Below are 25,748 nucleotides of genomic sequence, written 5' to 3' on the forward strand. Positions count from 1 at the left end.
TGGAAATCAACATGTATTAATCTTTAAATAACCCAAAAGAAAGCACTGAAGGACAAAGAGAGGAAAAAAGAAGGAAACACATGAAAAGACGCTCATTCGTCATTTGGGAAATGCAAATCAAACCCCAATAGGGTACCAGGTCGCACCCACCAGGATGACTAAAATTATAAAGACAGATAAGAACAAGTGCTGACCACTTGTTAACAAGGACGTAGAGTGGGAACCATCATATACTGCTAGTTGGAATGTAAAATGGTGCAGCAACTTTGCAAAAGTTTGGCAAGCTGCTCAAAACTTAAACACAGAATTACCGTATGACCCAACCATTCCACTCTTAGGTATATACCCAAGAGAAATGAAAACATACCTCCAAACAAAAACGAGTAGACAAATGTTCATACACAGCAGCATAATTCGTAACAGCCAAAAAGCTGAAACAGCACCAACGTCCATGAACTAACAGATAAATGAAACATGTATCTATACAACGGAGTATTTTGGGGCCATAAAATGAATGAGTATGTGATTCACGCTACAACACGGATGAATTCTGAAAACATGCGAAGTGAAAGTAGCTGGATACCTATATGTATGCATTCCACCTATAAGAGGTACCTAGAATAGTAAAAACAGACAGGAAGCACATTAGTTAGTGGGACTGGTGACTGGAGGAAGCAAGGAGTGACAGCTGATGGGTGTGAGGGGTCTTTGGGGGTGATAAAATGTTCTGGAATTCAACACTGGTGATGACTACACAACCTTGTGAATATACTAAACACCAATGAATTGGACACTTAAAAACCCCCGAACAGTGGGAAACCAACCATACCAGTAACTGCACTAAATGTAAATGGACTGAACAGCCCAGTCGAGCACTGCCTAGAAGGAAATTTACAGCTTTAAAATGCCTGTATTGAAAAGAAAAAAGGCTCATAACAAGTATTATAACTTGAGAAGAAAGAAAAAGAAGAGTATGCTAAAGCCAAAGTAAATAGAAGAAAATAATAAATCAAAAATAGAAAAAAATTTTTTTAAAGAAAACAGGCAAACAGTAGGTAAAGTTAAAAGCTGGTTCCTTGGGCTTCCCTGGTGGCACAGTGGTTGAGAGTCCGCCTGCAGATGCAGGGGACGCGGGTTCGTGCCCCAGTCCAGGAGGATCCCACATGCCGCGGAGCGGCTGGGCCCGTGAGCCATGGCCACTGGGCCTGTGCGTCCGGAGCCTGTGCTCCGCGACACGAGAGGCCACAGCAGCGAGAGGCCCGCATACTGCAAAAAAAAAAAAAAAAAAAAAAAAAAAGCTGGTTCCTTAGTAAGCATTTGAAAAGTTGATAAACCTGTAGAAAGAATAGAGGGAGAGAGAACAAATTCCAACATCAGGAATGAAAGTGGAGAAACCACTGTAGATCCTACAGATAGTAAGAGAATATTATTAATAGTACTATGGAAATAAATGTAAAATCTTAAATAAAATAGACAAACTCCTTGAAAAATGCCTAAATTACTTACCAAAATTGACTTAAGAAATAGAACACTCAGGAGAAAAGGGAACCCTCCTACACTGTTGGTGGGAATGTAAATTGGTGCAGCCACTATGGAGAACATTTTGGAGGTTCCTCAAAAAACTAAAAACAGCTACCATATGATCCAGCAATCCCACTCCTGGGTATATATCCAGACAAAACTGTAATTTGAAAAGATAAATGCACCCCTATGTTTATAGCAGCACTATTGACAACAGCCAAGACATAGAAGCAACCTTCACCCATTGAAAGATGAATGAATGGATAAAAAAGACATGGTACATATATACAATGGAATATTACTCAACCATAAAAAGAGGGTGAAATAATGCCATCTGCAGCAACATGGATGGACCAAGAGATTATCATATCAAGCAAAGTCAGAAAGAGAGACAAATACCGTATGATATCACTTATATGTGGAATCTAAAATATGACACAAATGAACCTATTTACAAAGCAGAAACAGAATCACAGATATAGAGGTCGGACTACTGGTTGCTATGGGCAGGGGGAGAGGGATGGACTGGGAATTTGGGGTTGATAGATGGAAACTATTACATTTAGAATGGATAAACAACAAGGTCTTACTGTATAGCACAGGGAACTATATTCTATATCCTGTGATAAACTGTCATGGAAAGGAATATGAAAAAGAATGTATATATGTAAAACTGAATCACTTTGCTATACAGCAGAAATTAACACAACACTATACTTCAATAAAATTTTTTTAAAAAGAAACAAAACACTCAAATAGCCTTAATTAAAGAAATCAAATCAATAATACTCAATCAAAAACTTGCACACAAAGAAAACTACAAACCCAAAGGCTTTCAGTGGTGAACTGTTTGAAAGAAGTTACACAAACTCGGACTTCCCTGGTGGTGCAGTAGTTAAGAACCCACCAGCCAATGCAGGGGAAACGGGTTCAATCCCTGGTCAGGGAAGATCCCACATGCCGCAGAGCAACTTAAGCCCGTGCGCCACAACGACTGAGCCTGTGCTCTAGAGCCCGTGAGCCACAACTACTGAGCCCATGCACCACAACTACTGAAGCCCGCGCACCTAGAGCCCATGCTCCGCAACAAGAGAAGCCACAGCAACAAGAAGACTGCGTACTGCAACGAAGAGCAGCCCCCGCTCGCCGCAACTAGAGAAAGCCCACGCACAGCAACGAAGACCCAACGCAGCCAAAAATAAATATAAATAAAATAAATAAATTTTTTTAAAAAAGAGAAGAAATTACACAAACTCTTTCAGCAACGAGAGAAGAGAACACTTCTCAACCCTTGTGCCAAAACCTGACAAAGATTCATAAGAAAATAAAATTACAGACCAATATTCTTCATAAACATACATGGAGAAATCCTCAACAAAACAGCAGCAAACTGAATTCAGCAACAGACAAAAGGGACAGCACTTCATCACACTTGAGGGTGAAAGGCTGAACACTTTCCCCCAAGATCAGGAACAACACAGGAGTTGTGGCTGGCACAGTAATAAGACAAGAGAAGGAAGCTCTTGGGACAGAGAGCCGGGATAGAGGCTGGAACGGAAACAGACTACAGAAACTCCTCAGTCAGCAACAAGACCAATAAACTAAGAAGTGAAATCAGGAAGACTATAGTAACACGGTCAATATAAAAACCTCAATTGTATTTTACATATAATGGCAACAAATAGCTGGAAAATATAAAATACTTAGGCACAAATGGAAAGGTGTACGGTATCTTTACAATGAAACTATACAATATTCCTGAAATTAAAGAAGATAAACAGGGACTTCCCTGGTGGTCCAGTGGTTAAGACTCCACACTCCCAATGCAGGGGCCAGGGTTCAATCCCTGGTCAGGGAACTAGATCCCACACGCCGCAACTAAGACCCAGTGCACCCAAATCAATAAATAAAAAAAAAAAAAATTTAAATAAAGGAAGATAAACAAGTGGAGAGATACATATCATGGTCAAGGACTGGGAAACTCAACATTGCTCAAAATGTCCATTTTCTGTAGCAGGCCTTTTTTGGGGGGTGGGGGAGTTGACAAGCTGATTTTTAAATTTGCATGCAAAGAACCCAGAATAGTCAAAAAAAGCAAAACTAAAATATAAAAAGGTAGAAAACTCACCAATTTCAAGACAATCTGGTACTTGTATAAATATAAGACATATAGATCAATGGAATAAGGCAGAGTCCAGAAACAGACTGAACATAGATGAAATTCGTAAGGAAAAATGGACACTGATTGACCTTCTACTTCATACCATACACGAATACTAACTCAAAATGCATCATAATGCCAACTGCAAAAAGCGCTAAAGCTCTAAAACTAAGAGAAAACCTCAAAAAAATATCTTGACACTAAGGTATGTCCCGATTTCTTAGGAAAAAACATACTAGAAAAAACTGATAGATTAGACTTCAACAAAATTAAAATTTGCTATTCTTTAAAATACAGTGCCAAACAAATGGAAAGGCAAGCTACACATCAGAAGAAAATAGTCACAGCCCATTATATATCTAGTCATCAGGGAAATGCACATTAAACCCACAATGAGTTACCACATCACACACAACAGAATCAGTAAAATGAAAAACTGGGTAAAATTAAAATTAACACATGTCGGGAAAGATATGGAGCAACTGGACTGTTCATGTGTTGCCGGTAGGAGAATAAAGGTCACCGCTGCTTAGAAAACAAGTCAATGTCAATCGTGCTCTCACGCACGACCCAGCGATTCCTGAGAGAAACGAAAAGACATCCACGAAAACATCCGTGCAAGTGTTTACAGCTGCTCTATTCTCAACAGCCCCAAACTGGAGGCAACATACAAGTCTACCAACTAGCAGACAAAAAAACTGTCATATATTTTTGCACTGGAATCCAATGCAGACCCCCTCCCCTAAAAGGAACGAAGAACTGATACAAATAGCAGTGTCAGTATCACACAGACCCTGTGCTTCCTCAAAGAAGCTGGACACGCAGAACCCACACTGCATGATCCCAGCCACACACACACGAAATTCTAGAATAAGGCAAAACAATCTGCATCAATAAAAATCAGGTCACTGCGTGGGATGCAGTGGGGTTTTGGGGGTGTGGGGAGGTTAGATTTAGTGCAAAGGGCACTTTCTGAGGAGATGGAAATGTATTATCTTGAGCAGCATGGTGACCGAGTTTGTGTAATTAGAAATAGGAACCTATTTAATTTTCTAAAAACAGGGGCAAACTATGGCTCATGGGCCAAAGCTGGCCTGAATGTCTATCTTTAGCCTGTAAGCTAAGAATGTGAAAATCATTCTTTTTTAACGGTTGGAAGAAAAAAGAAATCAAAAGAATACTATTTTATGACAAGAGAAAATGATATAAAATTCAAATTCCAGATTATGAAAATCTAATAAAACACAGCCACAATCAGTCACGAAGCACTGCTCTGGCCACTTTTGCACTGGGATGGCAGAGGGGAGTAGTTTAGACCATGTCACCCACACAAAGCCTAAAATGGTTATTCTCTGGCCCTTTGCAGAAGTCTGCTAACCCCAGTTCTGAGACGTGCAAACCGCAACATTTAAGACATTGGCAGTAGCCTGGGTCAATATCCACTTCCTACTCCACACACGTAGATGTTTCTGGTATTTACTAAAAGCTCAAGACTGTTCTAAGGCTGTCATGAGTGAACTCATTTAATTTCACAATAAATTCAGTAATAGGTATGGTTATCATTCCCATTTGACAGATGAGGCGAGTAACGCACTGAGAGATTAAGGAACTTTCTCAGCTCCACGTAACAGGTAAGCCTTAGAACCAAGAAAGGCAAGCATTCATCTGTCCAAAATCCTCTTTCTTTAGGGTGGGATGAAAATAAAACTTCAGAGAATACCGAGCACAAATTCACTCTAAATGTACGTGGATACCACTGGAGGGACAGAATAGCAATCACTTTAGGCAATTCCTTTCAATGAAAAGTAAAATTCACTGTGATGTTTTCTTGTCTGAGTGATCACTGCGTAGGTGTATTCAGTTTGTACAAATTCACTGAGCTGTATGATTAAGCAATATGCCCTTTTCTGTGTGTATTATAATATATCGACAAAAGCCAGTTTTTAAAGGGCTGAAGCCTGAGCCTCACTTCAGACCAATTAGTTCAACTTGGATCAATCAGACCCCAAACTTACTTGCCCATTCAGAAGTTTTTTTATTTCATGTATACTTAGCTGTTTTTAACACAATTTACAGATTATGTTTTCAGCAATGCTCTGACACCTCACAGGTATGATATGAAAAAGGGTGGAACCATCACTTGCCTCCCTGGCCCAGCACAGAACAGCAGGACCAACACTGCCACCCGCTGTCCCCAGGAAAGGGGGACGAGCTCGGAGGGCACCAGGATACCCCCACCAAAGGGGGTTGACGGGCTCCCCACTAATTCTGCTTCTGTCCATCTGAGACTCACAGTTTCCTTCAAAAGCAAAAAAGTCACAGAAGCAGCTGCCTGTAAAAGGAAGGGGAAAAAACTCTTCTCTCCTCCCGGTTACAACAGCATCTGAAATTTTATGACATTTATTTAACTAGGGTCATTTTTTTGTTTTTTTAAAATAAATTAACCTCTCGTTTCAAAAGAAATCATTTAGGAGTAACTGACACAGTGTGTCATAAGGAAGAAACTAGTGTTAAGAGGCCTGCCATCAGCACTGGGGAGGGCGGGCAGCTCTGCACCGTACCCAGAAGCAGAAGGGCTGGGGGAAGACATAGAAGACAGGGTGACACGGTTGTCTGCGGGTGTCTGACGAGCCAGCACAGCTTGATGAGACAGACACATTCTGAAATATTAAATGCTATTTGCACCTCTAGCTACACACGTGTGAAAAAGCAAACTGTCCAGAACAGCCCACCTGGCACCCCATCTTAAGAACGCGTTGGGTTTCTGCTCTATACTACTTTAGGCGATGCTTTAAAACTTTTTTTTTTTATTTTTGGTCGCATCGGGTCTTCGTCGCTTCGCGCGGGCTTTCTCTAGTTGCAGCGAGCGGGGGCTACTCTTCGTTGCGGTGCGCGGACTCCTCATTGCGGTGGCTTCTCTTGTTGCGGAGCACGGGCTCTAGGCACGCGGGCTTCAGTAGTTGTGGCACGTGGGCTCAGTAGTTGTGGTTTGCGGGCTCTAGAGCACAGACTCAATAATTGTGGCACGCGGGCTTAGGTGCTCCACGGCATGGGGGATCTTGCCCGACCAGGGATTGAACCTGTGTCCCCTGCATTGGCAGGCGGATTCTTAACCACTGCACCACCAGGGAAGCCCCGAATTTATTTTTTTATACTGCTAAAATCATTAATTTTATGTAAAGACGACAGAAAACAAAGAGTCAGAGTTAGAGACTCAAACTGCAGATTCTATGAGGGATGAAGATCTGGGCTCCTGATCTCTCAATTCTCTGTAGGGATTATTCATCTTCTAACCAGCTACCTAAGTCTCTGGATTTCCTTCCCTGTAAAACAGGACCCGGTTAGCCTTCGAGGGGATCTCCCTCTACCTCTTCTTCATAGCCTCACGAGAAGACTGAGGAAATGAAATGTGCCAAAGTGAAAGTAGATGAGTGATGGGAGAAGCCTGCGTCTAAGCTAAGACTATCCTGTAGAACACCCGTTATCTTCAAACTAATTGTTTTCCTATGGGAGATATTATCAATGTAAGTACATTTACAGTGGAGGCTAATGGTAAATATGGGAGAAAATTAAACTAGGAACAAGTTAGTTATAGCCATTTACTGAAACAAAAGGGAAAATCAAAACCTCCTGTTGACAATTCATTTATATAGGACCACATGTGACTATCCAAAAATCAACTGGTTCTTGTCCAAAAGCCTAGGAAAAAAGAGAACTTATGATACGTTGTTAATAACTAAGTACACGTGATTAGATGCAGCATAAGCCTCCCCACCAATATGCAGTTTTCCTCTGGAGAAGACAGTCACTATTAACAAGCAAAAGCATGTGCAACAGGCCCCCTGGGGTTCACAGCATGTGCTGGGCTCTCCCAAGTGGGGCACAGCCCATCTGGGGCTCGCTTCTGGTCACAAAACTGGGCAGGCGAGGGTACTCCCGCGAGCACACCAGGTCAAGAGAGGAGACACAGCGGGGCCGAGAGGGCCGCATGGAAACAAAGACCTGGGTCCTACAGCTGCCAGGGAGACTCTGCCAGCAGCCTGAAGGACCCTGTGTCCCTCCCCAGCTAGGCCTCCAGACACGCCGAGCGGGGCCCCTGACAAGCCACGTGCAGACCCACAAAACCGACCGATACCAAATGCAGTTTCAGCTCTTCGGCCTGTGAACTGCGCTAAGCAGCCACAGGAAACAAACATAGGCCCTCCCGAGGGTGGGCCTGCGGTGGCCACGGTCCCAGCAGCATGGCCGGGACATCAGATTCCTGACCCACGGAAACTGATGTTTAAAGCTGCTAAGTTTTAGGGTAATTTGTTACATAGCAGTAGATGACGAATACAGCATGAAACAGGCAGAAGCACAAACACGAAAAGGAAGGGGGATGATAACCTAGAACAACAAGAGAATCAACTTTAAAAAATCAAGGTCAATAAACTGGGCAGATTCAAGATACAAACACAGGAATATGTTAGGAATATATCACATTCTACACTTGGAAGTACTTGTACGGTGTGTGAGTATCACTCAACTCTTAGCAGCAACACAAGTGACAGTAACCCAGGAACGGATCTGACCTACATGAACAAAGCTACAACTTTTTACTGAGCAACATCAGGACTTTTTTTTAAAAAAATATATTTATTTATTTATTTTTGGCTTTGTTGGGTCTTCGTTGCAGTGCGCGGGCTTCTCATCGCAGAGGCTTCTCTTGTGGAGCACGGGCTCTAGGCCTGTGGGCTTCAGTAGTTGTGGTGCAAGGGCTTAGTTGCTCCGCAGCATGTGGGATCTTCCCAGACCGGGGCACGAACCTGTGTCCCTTGCATCAGCAGGCGGACACTGCCACCAGGGAAGCCCGGCAAGCAGATTCTTAACCACTGTGCCACCAGGGGAGTCCCACAACATAAGGACTTTAATCAAAATAAGGAGATTCCTTATGGAATATGACAAGATTGTATCACTTTCTGGAAGAACTAACAAGCAGGATTAGTTAAGAGCAATGGTATCAGAGCCAAAAGAGACTGGCAGGTACAGCCAGGAAGAGCCGAGTGGATTCTCACGTGTCAAAAACCTGGTGAAATGTCAAATAGACACCACATGCCAACAGGGAAGGGAAGCTCTACTCCATAGATGGTATGAGCCAACTCTAGCTATTCAGACCTTCAACCGCAGCCTGGCCCCCATCCCCACCATCACACAGAAGGCAGGCGTGCGACACCTGCCCCGCAAATTTTAAATGGGCGTTTCTTGTGCTTGATCATCAACCAACACACCCATGGAAGACACGGCCTAAGTATGTAACAGGAAATTCAAGTCCACAAACCACGAATGTGCGCAGTAAGGCTGGAGAGACAGCCTGTCAGGCAGGAGACTCCAGGTCATCACGTTCACCCCCTAACAGGCCTTCATGATGGGCTCGCCTCTGCCCTCAGGCCTGATCTACTCACTCGCCCCTTCCTGGTCCCCCGCCCTCCCTGCCCTCAGGATCACACCCCCGAACTCGCTGCTCAGCCTACAAGGCCTACTAGGCTCCTACTCCTGTTGTGCTGTGGCCACAGGATTCCTCGAATGGCTGTGCTTGTCGGAGACAGCAGGGAAAGAAGGCGAGCAGGTGGGCCAAGCAAGCCCCACAGATGCAGTGTGACAACCAGCCTCTGTGTCGAGAGCCACCAGGCAGGCTGGGGCCCTGTTTTCCCTCCAGCTGATCAGTGTCTTAGATGCTTTCTAAAAGCTACAAACTGGGTTTCAACATGAAGTCGCATTTTAGATGCTGGCGACGAACCAAAATTTAACACTCAGGGGCTAATAAGACTTTGGACTTTGCAGCTCAAATGAATCACATCTCTGAAACACATGGGACCTTCTGCTCTGCAACCCCTAGCCTCTGCTCCAGGGTGTCGAACCCCAGACACCCACCTTCCTACCTGCAATTTCGGGGGGGGGGTCCGTCCTTCCTCCACTCACCCTCTTAATGGGCTCTGTAATATAAGGGCACTGGCTCAGGAAGCACCCCATGACAGCTCGGTCCACGGCCCCTTCTCACACAGGCCACGTGCTCTGTGGATGTCACAGCGCTTGCCATGGCAACTGCACACACTCTGCAGTGGGGCCCAGGACCGAGGGTCCCGAGGGCATCTGCCCTCCAGCACCCTGGCCAGAGCGAGGTGAGGCAAACAGACCCCCTCGGACACTGATGGTCATGGGTGAAATGGAGCAACCCCTGGGGTGAGCAGCCTGGAAATTTATTTTTTGAATCTTAAGTGGGCATTTCTTTTTACAGAGTGACTATACTTGCAGAAATTTAAGAGTATGATTCACTAAGGTGTGCAAACTTTTATGTCCAAGGCTATGTAATATAACATGTTTATAACAGTTAAAAGCTGGGCACAAACGTCCATCTATTAAATCGGAGTATTTGACAATCCCATTTAAAGAAAAAAGTGGTTATAAGAAAAATTATCATTGTGAGGAAAAAAATGGAAGATATGAAAAAGTGAAATTATATACAGAGTATGACTACAACTGCTTAAAAACCACACAGACTCCCAAGTTACATCTCAAAAAGAAAATGGGAGAAAACATACTAAACCCCTTGTCATGGTGTTTAAGTGGTAAGATGGCAGATTTCTTTCTACTCTTTGTTTAGCACAACAGCCTAGATGCCCTGGGGACAGTCAGTACACTCGTGGAGAATGCAGGAGACGACGACTACAGCATGAAACAGGCAGAAGTACACACACAGAAAGGAAGAGGGATGATCGCTCACACACACACACACACACGCGCGCGCGCGCGAACACCGAGCTCCGCGCTCAATGCAGGAGCAGCTCGTCAACCCCTCATTCACCTTGTTACCACACGTCTACCCCCAGCCCTGACAAGCGTCCAGGAGTGGATCTACTAGCAGAGAAATATTTCAGACACCGTCTTTTTTTTAAACCGTGGCACCCCAGCCTCCTGCCTGCACGGGGAGCCCCATCCTGTCTCAGCTTCCCGGGAGCTGGCCTCACAGTCCAACTGTGTGGAAACGTAGTAGCAAGAGAACGTCTATCAACTCTATCAAAACAAGGGATGAGGCCTTATCGGGAAGACCCTTTATTTGCTGACAGAGATGAAATCTTGCTCCAAATGTCTACACATCTCAATGCACCAGACAGCTGTGTACTTGGCAGCTATGGCGTGCGGGGGCCCAGAAGCTCCACGCTAGAAATGATGCTAGAGATACGTTCGGTAGATTACTCCTTTCTGCCCGTGGACGCAGCCGAGTAAGCATCGTTGACGTCTCCCCGCCCCGCACTGCCGTCACGTCTAAGTCAGGGTCTCCCAAAGAGCTGCACAGCTGCAGAAGCTCTTCGTCGGAGGTTTGAGCCTTGAAACAAGCGACGCGAGCCTGAGGAGGCATCCTGAGCGGCGGGGAGTGCGCACAGACTGTGTGGCGACGAGAGATCCAAGCACCAGGCACTCCAGGGGCTTCAGGGTTGTCACACACGCCACTGTGGAGGACGTGGGTGCGGCCATGAAAGCAAGGCCACACGAGGTGGATGGGAGAGTTGTGGAACCCAAGAGGGCCGTCTCAAGAGAAGATTCTCAAAGACCTGGTGCCCACTGAAGTGTGAAAAGGATTTTTGTTGGTGGCATTAAAGAAGACACTGATGAACATCATCTAAGAGATTATTTTGAACAGTACGGGAAAACTGAAGTGACTGAAATCGTGACTATCGAGGCAATGGCAAGAAGTGAGGCTCTGCTTTCGTAACCTTTGATGACCATGACTCTGTAGACAAGACTGTCATTCAGAAATAACACACTGTGAATGGCCACAACTGTGAAGTAAGGAAAGCCCTATCTGAGCAAGAGATGGCTAGTGCCTCATCCAGCCAAAGAGGCCGAAGTGGTTCTGGAAACTTTGGTGGTGGTCGTGGAGGGGGGTTTTGGTGGGAATGACAACTTTGGTCGTGGAGGAGACTTCAGTGGTCGAGGTGGCTTTGGTGGCAGCTGCGGTGGCGGGGGATATGGTGGCAGTGGATATGGTGGCAGTGGGGATGGCTATAATGGGTTTGGTAATGATGGAAGCAATTTTGGAGGTGGTGGAAGCTTCAATGATTTTGGCAGTTACAATAATCAATCTTCAAATTTTGGACCCATGAAAGGAGGAAACTTTGGAGGCAGAAGTTCTGGCCCCTAGGGTGGTGGAGGTCAATAGTCTGCCAAACCCCGAAACCAAGGTGGCTGTGGTGGTTCCAGCAGCAGCAGTAGCTGTGGCAGTGGCAGAAGGTTTTGATTACTGCCAGGAAACAAAGCTTAGCAGGAGAGGAGAGCCAGAGAAGTGACAGGGAAGCTACAGGTTACAACAGATCTGTGAACTCAGCCAAGCACAGTGGTGGCAGGGCCTAGCTGCTACAAAGAAGACATGTTTTAGACAATACTCATGTGTATGGGCAAAAAAACTCGAGGACTGTTATTTGTGACTAATTGTATAACAGGTTATTTTAGTTTCTGTTCTGTAGAAAGTGTAAAGCATTCCAGCAAAGGGTTTTAATGTAGGTTTTTTTTTTTTTTGCACCCATGCTGTTGACTGCTAAATGTAATAGTCTGATCATGACACTGAATAAATGTGTCTTTAAAAAAAGAGAAATGATGCCACTGTTCACATGAACAGAAGATACATACCCCAGGGGCAGAAATACGGTAAAAATCTAGTTTTAATTTGTTAGGCATCATTTTACCAATACTGAAAACAAAGATCAGAAAGAAAGCCCTACATTGAGAGAACACATTCCACACTTGAATATGGTAGCTGGTGGACCCAACAGTAAGGGATATAGATTTCTGAGAGTGAAATAAAGTCAAGAATTACAATAAAATGAAAACTCAGCTGCAGAAGGAGCCAAACACGGGACCTGGGAACCGTGTGTAAATGCTGTTACGTCTTGGCCGGTGATCTGCTCTGGTTTATTCCAGGAGACACGAAACATCACCAGGACTGGTTAATTCCTTCCCTCCGCCAGAAACGGTAAGATTGGGGTTACTCACGTGATATCCCTTCGCTGATAGCAGCCCTGAAGTAGGCAGGCGATCAGGTCACTGATAAACTCCACGTCATCTCTGTGAAGAGCTGCTTCTAACTCCTGAGGAGGAGAAGGGAGAGGGATTGAGAGCTCAGACACGGATGCAGATTTCCTAAGGGCCAGCAGCTCATCCCTTCCAGGTCGCCACCACACCACCACTGCCGTCGCCGTCTCGGGCCAACTGCCCTCCTTTTTGGTTTTCCAAGAGTTTACTCCCCCACTGCTCCTTACCAAGCTCCATTCCTTTCACCTGCACACACAGACATCTCTTTTTACAAGTCAATGCAGCACAGTCACAAAAGAGCTTAACTTATATTAATATACTGTTTTGCTTTCTATTACTTTGCAAGAGTGTAAAGGAGCCAATACGTAATTACTCAGAAAGTATTCATTTACTGAAGAGTTTCAGCAGGCAAGCCAACCGCAACAGCTTTCCAGAGCCACGCTACCTTGAGAAGCGGCACTAGGAAGTGAGCAATCTGTGGTCCCCACAGGCCCGGGGAGGGGCTGCCAGCGCCAAGGCCGAGCTGACATCACCTGAAGGGAAGTGAGGCGATGCCGTGCTAAGGGGCTAATCCCAGGGGAGGTGCACGTGCTGTCCTTGGGGTTTAGGCAGAGATGCCAAAGATTTAGCTTGACTTTGCACATACCCTGAACAAAGGTTCGTTGAGGAGCTACAGGGACAAAAGGTGACAGCGTGGAATTTTGGGAGATTCTATTCCCTTCTCAAGTTCCCACAGTGAACCAGTGTTTCCTGAGATGATGGAACATGCCCCAATCACCAGCTCCCGGGATGCAGAGAGGGCCCACGTCTGGTCCACCAGGATGCCGTCCACCCACCATGCAAGTCATTTCCCAAGGGTCCACTACGCTTGTGGTGTGGTCGGCTCATAACCAAAACTGCGAGGGTCTTATGAGTGGTTTGGAAAGCATGAGGTGTGCCAAATATGCAGCTTCTGCTCTGCCCACACCAAGTACCGGGCAGTGTACACAGGAGGTGGGGATCCACTTCTGCTGTAAAAATGGTAACGGTCTTTTTAAAGCTATTTTAATTGTTCCGTTTATTATTCTATGTTTAAAAGTTTCTAAGTTTGTAAACACGCACTCCGAAAACTTCACATGACAAAAAACTGCTAAACACACCAACTGATAGAAGCAAACAAAATACAAACTACCCTGAGAAGGAAAGGGCATAGACGTCTTGAAAGCCCAGGTGAGCGAAACTCAGAATTCAAAGACAAGGCCCAGCGTGAAAACCTTGTGCCTGCCCTACATACAAATTTGGTAATGATGAGCATGTCTATTACAATGGCTCTTATTCTTCTATTAGCTTACTAATTCCTTTGGGCAGAGCTCTTTTCTACATTCTACCGACCAAACATAACAAGGATTTGAACTATATTTGGTCAGAATTCATTTATTCAACAAACATTTCCGGGGCACCCAGCACTTCCCGAGCCCTGGGGAGCTGGAGTCAGCGGGGGGAGTAGACGGGACACAGCACCGCTGGGCATAGAACCGGTGCTGTGGGAGGGACGGGCACTGCTCCAGGGGCCCAACACCCGGGGTGGGGCTGCACACGGGGCAGGTGGGCCCGGCCTGCCGTGGAGAGGGTGGGACCCGCCCGGCTGCTGCGGCAGAGGGTGGAGATGAGGCCACTGCGGCTCGAGCAACAGCCCAGAGGAGACTCTGAGGGACTTAGCTGAACGAGACAGACAGCAGGAGGGGAGACACGCACATCCAGAGCCCAACAGGAGCACAGGAGGGACAGAGCAAGGGAAGATTCAGGCTCCTACTGAAGCCCAGTCACACTGGGCAAGACCCCAAAGGAAACCGCAGTAAGAGAAGAGGCTGGACCCTTGAAGCACAAAGTCCCAGGCCACCTCGTTCAATAGATTAGCCAGAATTACTGACACTAGAACCGGAAGGAAAACATCCACAAACCAATGATGGGAATGTGTCATGAACCAAGAATTATGAAATACAACCTGTGAATCTGAGGTTTAAAAAAGGAAAGAAAAAACCGTTGCACTGTACTTTCTGCTGGCCTCAGAACCCAGGCTTCATTGGTGATTCAACCACTGTTTTCTTTTTTAATATTTATTTGTTTATTTGGTTGTGCCGGGTCTTAATTGCGGCATGCATGTGGGATCTAGTTCCCTAACCAGGGATCGAACTGAGGCCCCCTGCATTGGGCGTGCAGAGTCCCTTCCACTGCGCCACCAGGGAAGTCCCCAACCATTGTTTTCTTAACATTATCAGCAGAAAGTGAAGACTAACACCCCTATCTACATTTGAAAAAATTATTAAATGATCTGTTCTGTCCAACTCTGGCAGAGAGTCTAAATGGCACTGGTGAAAACCTATCCCCAGTGAACCTGGGCTTGCCTTTCTGGCACAACCATAATCTAGGTAGCCACTGGGAAGGTGGTTACATACGAGGCTGTGCATCGGGGATGCTGAATCAGCTCTTCCAAGGGCAACTGGACAGGCTTGAAATGTCTCTCAAATGAGTACTGAGAAGGGCTCTGATATCATGAATGCAATCCCACCCCCTGCCTCCCATTTCACCCATGGGATACGGTGACTCACAAACAGTAACTCACAAAATATACAATTGCTTTTCATATGTATTTCTATGATATTATGCTTCATAAATCAGAAGCTACCTAGAAAACAAACCAAAATAGATGCAGGCCCCTGGTAACTTGTGAGGTGCACTTTTCCCTCTAGCTCGGCAGGGCTTGACCCACACAAGTGGTGGGCAGTCCGAGGAAGAAGGCACTGCCTCTGGACAGCCCGCTGTCCTCCCCTGCAGCTGCCACATGGTGACCAGGGCACCGGGCGCAGCCTCGGCACTCACGGCCCTCGGCCTAATGTTACAGAGAGACAGCAGAGGAGAAACAGGAGAGCAATTTCAATCCGCTGAACAAAAAAAAGTGCCGGCTTATCGGTTAAAATGTTTTCACTTCAATGGATAGAGTTTCAGATTTGCAAGGTGAAAACGTTTTGGAGCTGATTCAGAACAATGTGAATATACTTAACACTCCTGAATTGTGCACTTAAAACGATGCTAAATTTTGTGTCTTTTACCACAATTTATTATAGGAAGAAAAAACTTTATCACATTAAAAGTTCCCCTGTGCAGGGGTTGTTGTGATGATTTAAATGAGGCAATGCTTATAAAAGCCAGACCAGCCTGGCACACAGCAAATGCTCTATAGCATGTGAGCACAGCAATTATCTCATCTTCCTTAAGTGGTGGTGTGTAGAAAAAAGCAGACTGAAGAGATAGAAAGCGGTCTTTTCAAAATTCAGGTTTCTGAACAACAGAAATTCAAACTCTTAATACACGGCCTGTGTGCATGAGCCAATAAAACCATCTCCAGATCCAGTTATTCAAAGCCTTACCACATACGCCTTCAGCCGGGAGCCTGAGGCTTAGGCTAAGGCAACGAGAAATAAACACCCTTCAAGCGCCCCACCCCCACTTTCCTCCTCCCCTTTTGTATTTCCTTTTCACTGTGGGCACTGAGCTGTGAGGACAGAAATCTGAACTTTGCCAAGATGCTCTGGGGCGGGGGCGGGGGGTGGTGGTGATCAGCAAATCAGCCGAGAAGGGACACGAGAAGGGCTCCTGGGCTCCCGCTCTTCAGAGGGGCCGGAGGGAGAACAGGGCTCGCCCTCTGTGCAGCTGGCGGCACAGCTCATTAGGGACGGGCCTGTTCAGCACCGGCACACGGCCCTGCCCTCGGGACCCAGCGGTGGCTGCTGGGAAAAGAACCCCAGGGTGAGCCAGGGAGGGAAAGGGGGCCCTTAGCCTATGTCGTGGAAACTCTTCGCCACAAACAGGGAGAATGTCCAGAAGAGACAGCCAAGTGCAGCACAGGGAACACAACTAACTCCTTCGACGCACGGCCACCACTTAGCACCTGTTCTCAAATGTCACTGCAGGGACTTTCTACTGTTTGATCTGCTCCTGAGCGCCGTACAAGTCTTCTTTAATCTTTTGCGAAAGAAGGTGGTAAAGAGAGAACAACTTTCCTTCCTTCAACTTCCAAGGAAGGATGAAGATCACAGAGCTGCACCCTCCGGGCACAAAGATCCTGCTGAGTGTACCTAAGGAGGGAAAAAGGGCTAAGGAAAACAGCCATATGTGCTGTATTTGATTTCAGAAGGTTACGAATCTTTCTCACCTGCACAGGAACCAACTGCAAGGCAGTAGGGGTCACAGTCAAAGGCGGGGGCTTCTGCGTGGGCCCCAGAACTGCACTCACACAAAGGAGATGCACAGCAGGCCCTCCGAGGACCATCCCAGCTGCTCTCCATGAGACCGCCTGGGGAGCGGGCTCAGCCTCCAGAAGGCCTCCCTGGCTCTGGCCGCTGATGCTTTCTAACGTGATATAAATTAATTTAATCCCAAAGGCTGCCCGGGCCAATTCAAACCGTGCGGTATACATCAGCCCAAGCGGGTTACCGCTGAGGATCCCCGAAGTGCTACCCCAACGTCCTCCCCGTGGCCGGCAGCTCTGCACCGCGGCTTCGCTGCAGACACACCTTCCTCTCGGCAGCCCACAACATGGCTGTCACTGGCTGTGATGCTGGGGAACAACAGAAAGGAAACCACATAGCTCCCCTCAGATAGGACTGCTACCCTAGAATATTAGATTACTGCAAAATACTAATCAAAGCAATAAATGTGTAAACCTACAAGAAATTGATTTTCTAAAAAGGTATACATTACCAAAACTGGCTCCAGAAATTTTTAAAAAGGCTCAGAACTTTCATGGATCTTCTCCCACAAGAAAGCCCCCACGATACACAAATAATTCCTGAGCACTGAAGAGATGGAAGCTTCGCAACACGTCCACAAAGCTGGTGCTGGATGAGCAGGGCCCTGCGGCCCCTACAAGCCTCAGACCCAGGTCGGCGTATGGACGTCATCGCAGAGACTGTGCCCCTCGGGCCCCACGGCGCATGGACGTGGCACAGCTTCCTAGAAAGCCGGGTTTACTCTGATTGTTTTGTTTTCATCGTTGTTGCTTGTTGTTTCGAAAGATTTTTTTAACTGAAACAGGAGACTTCATCAGACAAGTTATGCCAAAGCTACTTCAGACGGTAGAGCTCTAGACCACTGAGGTTAAGCAACCCTACTCCCTGCTCACCACTGGACTGGCTGGAAATTATTTTATGTGGAGCCAGTGAAATGTGCGTAGAGAAGCAACAGTCAAGGCTGGAGGGTTAATTTGGGCGCGGTTTGCAGGACACAAGGTAAGAGAGACCCAGGGTGAGAAGGTCCCAAGCCCAGCCCAGGGAAGACGCCAAGGGGCCAAAACCAGGAGGACGTCAGTGAAATGGAAAGGATGGGGTGAAACGGGAGCGTTTCAGGAGCAGAGTCAATGAGATTTGCAACTAACTGTAGGTAGAGGGCAAAGGACAGGAAATTTTAGGTAACAAGTTTTAATCCTGCGTCTCCCGCCCCCCAACAAAAGATTATGGGATCGCTAAGTGATAAACAAAAAAGCTGAAAGGAGGCCAGGTGGGAGGGACAGAGACGACAAAGTTTAAACTGGGAAACATGCTGGTTGTTGGTATGTGACCACAGCCTGGTCTCCTGAGAGCAGCACAGAAAACTGCAGGCATGACTTGGGTGTGTGGGGCCCTCCTGACCGGTCCAATCAGCTCACCCCTCCGTGGTCACGTGACAGTGTGTGTGGGGCGGGGGGTGTCCACAAGTGAACGGTGTCCCTGCATCTGAAGACATGCTCCACACCAGGCTCTCTGTCTAGTGCTGAGTGTGCCAACAGGTCTGGAGACGCCCCCTCCGGCAGCCTCACATCTGGGAGGGGCAGGCAAAACGAGCAGTAGTCCCCATTCCCAGCTGTGGCTACAGACAGCAGTGACTAAGAATGAGCACCTCACGAGCACCTGTGCCGAAAGCCCTCGGGCCTCCGCAGAGGAAGGGCTGGAAAGAGCAGAGAGAAAACCAAAGACAGGAACCCCTGGGAGCAACCAGGCTAAAGGATGAATGCGTGACTGAAGGTTTGCAGCAATGCCTGCCATCGAACAACGAGGAAATCTGGATGTCGTTATAACTGAAAAAATAGTTCTGAATTCTCACTGGGAAAAGATAAAGAATGTTCTAACCAATCTGCATGCTATCTAAAGATGTCCCCAGGTAAAGAACTGGGCTGTGTTGACCCAGCCCCAACCCTGGTGGGGCAGGACCTTTCATCAGGCTGGGGAGAAATCACCCCCTCTTCTGATTCTCAGCTCCCTGACCAGTACGTGGGCCTGGGTGTTAGGAAGGTGGTGTGTGTTGAATGGCAGGTACCAATCCAATTTTAAATCAACGAACAAGGTCCTACTGTATAGCACAGGGAACTAAATTCAATATACTATGATAAACCATAATGGAAAAGAATATGGAAAAGAATGTGTATATATACATATAAGTGAGTCACTTTGCTGTACAGCAGTAATTAACACAACACTGTAGTTCAACTATACTTCAATTAAAAATAAATTTAAATAAATAAACAAAACACCATCGCGAGACCCTGGGCCCACTGACATTGTTACGGTTCTGAATCTACAGAGCTGAGCACCAAATCGATCACCTGAAAGGCCTCACAACAAAGCCAGCTACATACAGTCCCAGCAGGACCTCTAGGAAAGGAACACCTGAGAAGCTGTGCAGCAAGCAGGTACCACTCCTGTTGGGCTGAGGCAGACTCCTCAGCAAAATTCTCTCACAACAGAGTTATACAGAACGTCAATACTGACCGAGTTTCTTCTATTACAGGACACTCACTCAACTGTTTTATTTTGGGGTAAGAAATTAAGGAAGAGACAATAGCTTGAGACAACCTCAGTCAATGCCAGTTCTGGATGCCTCCAAAGGCCACTGACTGAATCATTTTACAAGGAGGCAAAAAAAAAAAAAAACCTCGACAAGGATTCCATAATGGTTCCGCAGGTGTGATAACGATTACAAGTGTTGAAAGTCACCTTAAATAGAAACATACAAAGTGCTTACGTTTTAATGACCATGACTATATACCCACAGAGCAACTAAAAACCAAACTATCTTACTATTGAGTGAATAGGGACTTGGGACAAATTTTTCAGAAATCAGCATTAAAAGCAGATTCAAAAAGATAGAAGTGAGGTTGAAGTATTCTAGAAAGCTGTTCTTGAGATCTCCAAAAGTGGTTCTAGTGATGATGAAGAAATTATTTCTGGAAATAAGGATGGGGAGAAAAAGCAATTACTTCTAAACTTAAAATTCAAATGTTTATGTAAAATCCCCAAAGTCAAATCTCCGAACAGAAATTTGACTATTTCATCTCTATTATTAAAGTTTAAATACACTATGATAAATCAACAGTCCCAAAGTTTTATTGAATCATCTCATTGGGAAGATGGGGTATCACCTAAATTTAAGCATGTGTGGGAAGTTTTCATGTTAATACCACTATAAAAGGAACTGAGTCAGAATTCATAACTCCCACTCTTTCCACTTTACCAAAAAGGAAGAGACCATTAAAGTTTGGAAAGGAGAGGGACTTGCCTGGTGGTGCAGTGGTTAAGAATTCACCTGCCAATACAGGGGACATGGATTCGAGCCCTGGTCCAGGAAGTTCCCAGATGCCGCAGAACAGCTAAGCCCATGCGCCACAACTACTGAGCCCACGCACCGCAACTACTGCAGCCCGTGCACTCTAGGGCCCGTGAGCCACAACCACTGAGTCTGCATGCTTCAACTAACTGAAGCCTGTGCGCCTAGAGCCCACGCTCCGCAACAAGAGAAGCCACCTCAATGAGAAGCCCGCGCACCACAACGAACAGTAGCCCCTGCCCTCTGCAACTAGAGAAAGCCCGCGCGCAGCAACAAAGACCCAATGCAGCCAAAACTAAATTTTTAAAAATTAAAAAAAAAAAGTCACAGCTACAATTAAAAAAAAAAAAAAGTTGTTTGGAAACGGGAAAAGGTATGGAGAATAATACCGGACAATGACCTCATTTCTTCTAAAACGTAGCCTAACTGATTTCACACATCCCTTATTCAGCTTTCAAACAGATCAGAATCACTGCCCACCCCCCACCCTACTTCCATCCCACCACAGCCAGTTACTAACAAAGATCGTCAGGTTCACTGGGCCTCACTCGAGATGCAGCTTTTTTGTCTCCAGGTCTCTCCTTTGTCTTTCCTCCCGTGTCCCCTCAGCCTCCATATAAAAACTGGACTTTTTTTGATCGAAGTGATTAGTAAAACAAGCCAATATTTTCCAGTCAAGTTTTACCAATGTCTATAGTAGGAAATGTAAACTTCACGGCAGGAAGGAGTTAAAAGGTTTTAACAAGAAAAAAAATTAGGACTTCCCTGATGGTGCAGTGGTTAAGAATCCACCCGCCAATGCAGGGGACACGGGTTTGAGCCCTGATCCAGGGAGATTCCACATGCCATGGTGCAACTAAGCCCGTGCACCACAACTAGAGCCCCCGAGCTACAAGTACTGAAGCCCGCAGGCCTAGAGCCCATGCTCCATAACAAGAGAAGCCACCACAGTGAGAAGCCCGCGCACTGCAACGAAGAGTAGTCCCCACTTGCCGCGACTACAGAAAAGCCCACGCATAGCAACGAAGACCCAACACAGCCAAAAATAAATTTATTTATTTATTTATTTATTTTTAAAAAAGAATTAGGTAGGAGACTTTGGGTTTGATTAAAGATTTTAATGCAAACAACTTGGAGGATGGAGAAGTAATACAGGTATGCAAGGTAAAAAAGAAGACTACGGGCATGAAAAGGACAAAACCAAGGCACACTAACCCATATGCTTGGCGATTACTGCTGCTCTCTGGTGACCTGTGTGCGCAAGTGCCTGGGAGCACCAGGGCAGGCCAGGACACCAAACACAATAGAAAACAAACAAATGTTGGAGAGCAACATTTGCTTCATACATGCTTCATACATCCAATGAGACTTTTATTCCTCAAAAGCGTAATGAGCATTAGACAAACGGTGACAGCTGACAAAATTAACTGACATGGGGCTGTGGTGAAGAGGCACCCAGAGCAGGCTCTCCTCTTCAGGAACACAGAGCAGATCTGCCGGCCAGGTCGCTTCTCCCACAGTGTACCAATCGGGAGTAAAAATAAAGGATGTGGACACCTTTAAAACTCCCTTACTAGTCAAGAAATTTCATCAGCTGTCCTTAAGCCTGGTTTTGGCCCCTTGGTGTCCTTAAGATTAATTACCGATAGAGCAGGAACCAAGATGGCAGAGCAGAAGGACGTGATCGCACTCCCTCTTGTGAGAGCACCAGAATCACAACTAGCAGCTGGACAATCATCAACAGGAAGACACTGGAACTCACCAAAAAAGATACCCCACATCCAAAGACAAAGGAGAAGCCACAATGAGACGGTAGGAGGGGCGCAATCACAGTAAAATCAAACCCCATAACTGCTGGATGGGTGACTCACAGACCGGAGAACACATGCCACAGAAGTCCACCCACTGCGGTGAAGGTTCTGAGCCCTACTTCAGGCTTCCCAACCTGGGGGTCCGGCAACGGGAGGAGGAAGTCCTAGAGAATCAGACTTTGAAGCATAGCGGGAATTGATTGCAGGACTTCAACAGGACTGGGGGAAACAGAGACTCCACTTCTTGGAGGGCACACACAAAGTAGTGTGCGCATCGGGACCCAGGGGAAGGAGCAGTGACCCTAGGGGAGACTGAAATAGACCTACCTGCTAGTGTTGGAGGGTTTCCTGCAGAGGCGGGGGATGGGGGCTGTGTCTCACCTTGAGGACACGGACGCTGGCAGCAGAAGTTCTGGGAAGTAATCCTTGGCGTGAGCCCTCCGAGAGTCTGTCATTAGCCCCACCAAAGAGCCCGGGTAGGCTCCAGTGTTGGGTTGCCTCAGGCAAAACAACCAACAGGGAGGGAACCCAGTCCCACCCATCAGCAGACAAGCGGATTAGAGTTTTACTGAGCTCTGCCCACCAGAGCAACAGTCAGCTCTACCCACCACCAGTCCCTCCCATCAAGCCTCTTAGACAGCCTCATCCACCAGAGGGCAGACAGCAGAAGCAAGAAGAACTACAATCCTGCAGCCTGTGGAACAAAAACCACATTCACAGAAAGACAGACAAAATGAAAGGCAGAGGGGCTATGTACCAGATGAAGGAACGAGAGAAAACCCCACAAAAACAACTAAATGAAGTGGAGATAGGCAACATTCCAGAAAAAGAATTCAGAATAATGATAGTGAAGATGATCCAGGACCTAGGAAAAAGAATGGAGGCAAAGATTGAGAAGATGCAAGAACTGTTTAACAAAGACCTGGAAGAATTAAAGAACAAACAAACAGAGATGAACAATACAATAACTGAAATGAAAACTACACTAGAAGGAATCAATAGCAGAATAACTGAGGCAGAAGAACGGATAAGTGACCTGGAAGACAGAATGGTGGAATTCACTGCTGCAGTGCAGACTAAAGAAAAAAGAATGAAAAGAAATGAAGACAGCCTAAGAGACCTCTGGGACAACATTAAACGCAACAACATTCGCATTATAGGGGTCCCAGAAGGAGAAGAGAGAGAGAAAGGACCGGAGAAAATATTTGAAGAGATTATAGTCAAAAACTTCCCTAACATGGGAAAGGAAATAGCCACCCAAGTCCAGGAAGTGCAGCAAGTCCCATACAGGATAAACCCAAGGAGAAACATGCCGAGACACACAGTAATCAAATTGGCAAAAATTAAAGACAAAGAAAAATTATTGAAAGCAGCAGGGGAAAAACGACAAATAACATACAAGGGAACTCCCATAAGGTTAACAGCCGATTTCTCAGCAGAAATTCTACAAGCCAAAAGGGAGTGGCATGATATACTTAAAGTGATGAAAGGGAAGAAACTACAACCAAGATTACTCTACCCAGCGAGGATCTCATTCAGATTCGATGGAGAAATCAAAAGCTTTAACAGACAAGCAAAAGCTAAGAGAACTAAGCACCACCAAACCAGCTCTACAACAAATGCTAAAGGAATTTCTCTAAGTGGGAAACACAAGAGAAGAAAAGGACCTACAAAAGCAAACCCAAAACAATTAAGAAAACGGTCATAGAAACACATATCGATAATTACCTTAAACGTGAATGGATTAAATGCTCCAAACAAAAGACACAGGCTTGCTGAATGGATACAAAAACAAGACCCATATATATGCTGTCTACAAGAGACCCACTTCAGACCTAGGGACACATACAGACTGAAAGTGAGAGGATGGAAAAAGATATTCCAGGCAAATGGAAATCAAAAGAAAGCTAGAGTAGCTATACTCATATCAGATAAAATAGACTTTAAAATAAAGAATGTTACAAGAGACAAGGAAGGACACTATATAATGATCAAGGGATCAATCCATGAAGAAGATATAACAGTTATAAATATATATGCACCCAACATAGGAGCACCTCAATACATAAGGCAACTGCTAACAGCTATAAAAGAGGAAATCGACAGTAACACAATAATAGTGGGGGACTTTAACAACTCACTTACACCAATGGACAGATCATCCAAAATGAAAACAAATAAGGAAACACAAGCTTTAAAAGACACAATAGACCAGATACATTTAATTGATATTTATAAGACATTTCATCCAAAAACAGCAGATTACACTTTTTTCTCAGGTGCGCACAGCACATTCTCCAGGATAGATCACGTCTTGGGTCACAAATCAAGCCCCAGCAAATTTAAGAAAATTGAAATCATATCAAGCATCTTTTCTGACCACAACGCTATCAGATCAGAAATTAATTACAGGGAAAAAAACGTAAAAAACACAAACACATGGAGGCTAAACGTTACTAAATAACCAAGAGATATCTGAAGAAATCAAAGAGGAAATCAAAAAATACCTACAGACAAATGACAATGAAAACACGACGATCCAAAACCTATGGGATGCAGCAAAAGCAGTTCTAAGAGGGAACTTTATAGCTATACAAGCCTACCTCAAGAAACAAGAAAAATTTCAAGTAAACAATCTAACCTTACACCTAAAGGAACTAGAGAAAGAAGAACAAACAAAACCCAAACTTAGCAGAAGGAAAGAAATCATAAAGTTCAGAGGAGAAATAAATGAAATAGAAACAAAGAAAACAATAGCAAAGATCAATAAAACTAAAAGCTGGTTCTTTGAGAAGATAAACAAAATTGATAAACCATTAGCCAGACTCATCAAGAAACTCATCAACAAACAAGTCCAGGACCAGATGGCTTCACAGGTGAATTCTGTCAAACATTTAGAGAACAGCTAACACCCATCCTTCTCAAACTCTTCCAAAAAATTGCAGAGGAAGGAACACTCCCAAACTCATTCTTTGAGGCCACCATCACCCTGATACCAAAACCAGACAAACATACTACAAAAAAAGAAAATTACAGACTAATATCACTGATGAATATAGATGCAAAAATCCTCAACAAAATACTAGCAAACAGAATCCAACAACACATTAAAAGGATGATACACCACAGTCAAGTGGGATTTACCCCAGGGATGCAAGGATTCTTCAATATACGCAAATCAATCAATGTGATACACCATATTAACAAATTGAAGAATAAAAACCATATGATCATCTCAATAGATGCAGAAAAATCTTTTGACAAAATTCAACACCCATTTATGATAAAAACTCTCCAGAAAATGGGCATAGAGGGAACCTACCTCAACATAATAAAGGCCATATATGACAAACCCACAGCAAACATCATTCTCAATGGTGAAAAACTGAAAGCACTTCCTCTAAGATCAGGAACGAGACACGGATGTCCACTCTCACCACTATAATTCAACATAGATTTGGAAGTCCTAGCCATGGCAATCAGAGAAGAAAATGACATAAAAGGAATACCAATTGGAAAAGAAGTAGTAAAACTGTCACTGTTTGCATATGACATGATACTATACATAGAGA

The 25,748-nt window shown here is 45.3% G+C and overlaps 1 protein-coding gene and 1 pseudogene across 2 annotated transcripts in view; one reads left to right on the forward strand and one right to left on the reverse strand.

Moving 5' to 3' along the window:
• Positions 1 to 25,748, reverse strand: part of CECR2 (CECR2 histone acetyl-lysine reader) — a gene marked incomplete at its 5' end in the record, with an annotated part of 155,097 nt that overhangs the window by 51,920 nt on the left and 77,429 nt on the right. Inside the window, 1 exon segment of the mRNA XM_082666433.1 lies at positions 12,710 to 12,804. Within this exon segment, the coding sequence (XP_082522559.1) occupies positions 12,710 to 12,804 (95 nt within the window).
• Positions 10,851 to 11,879, forward strand: LOC309830149 (heterogeneous nuclear ribonucleoprotein A1-like; annotated as a pseudogene). Its single transcript has 2 exons — positions 10,851 to 10,855; positions 10,938 to 11,879. The product of its transcript is annotated as a heterogeneous nuclear ribonucleoprotein A1-like (transcript).

This window comes from Grampus griseus, assembly GCF_964374135.1.
Source record: "Grampus griseus genome assembly, chromosome: 11".
NCBI classification, from domain to species: Eukaryota; Metazoa; Chordata; class Mammalia; order Artiodactyla; family Delphinidae; genus Grampus; species Grampus griseus.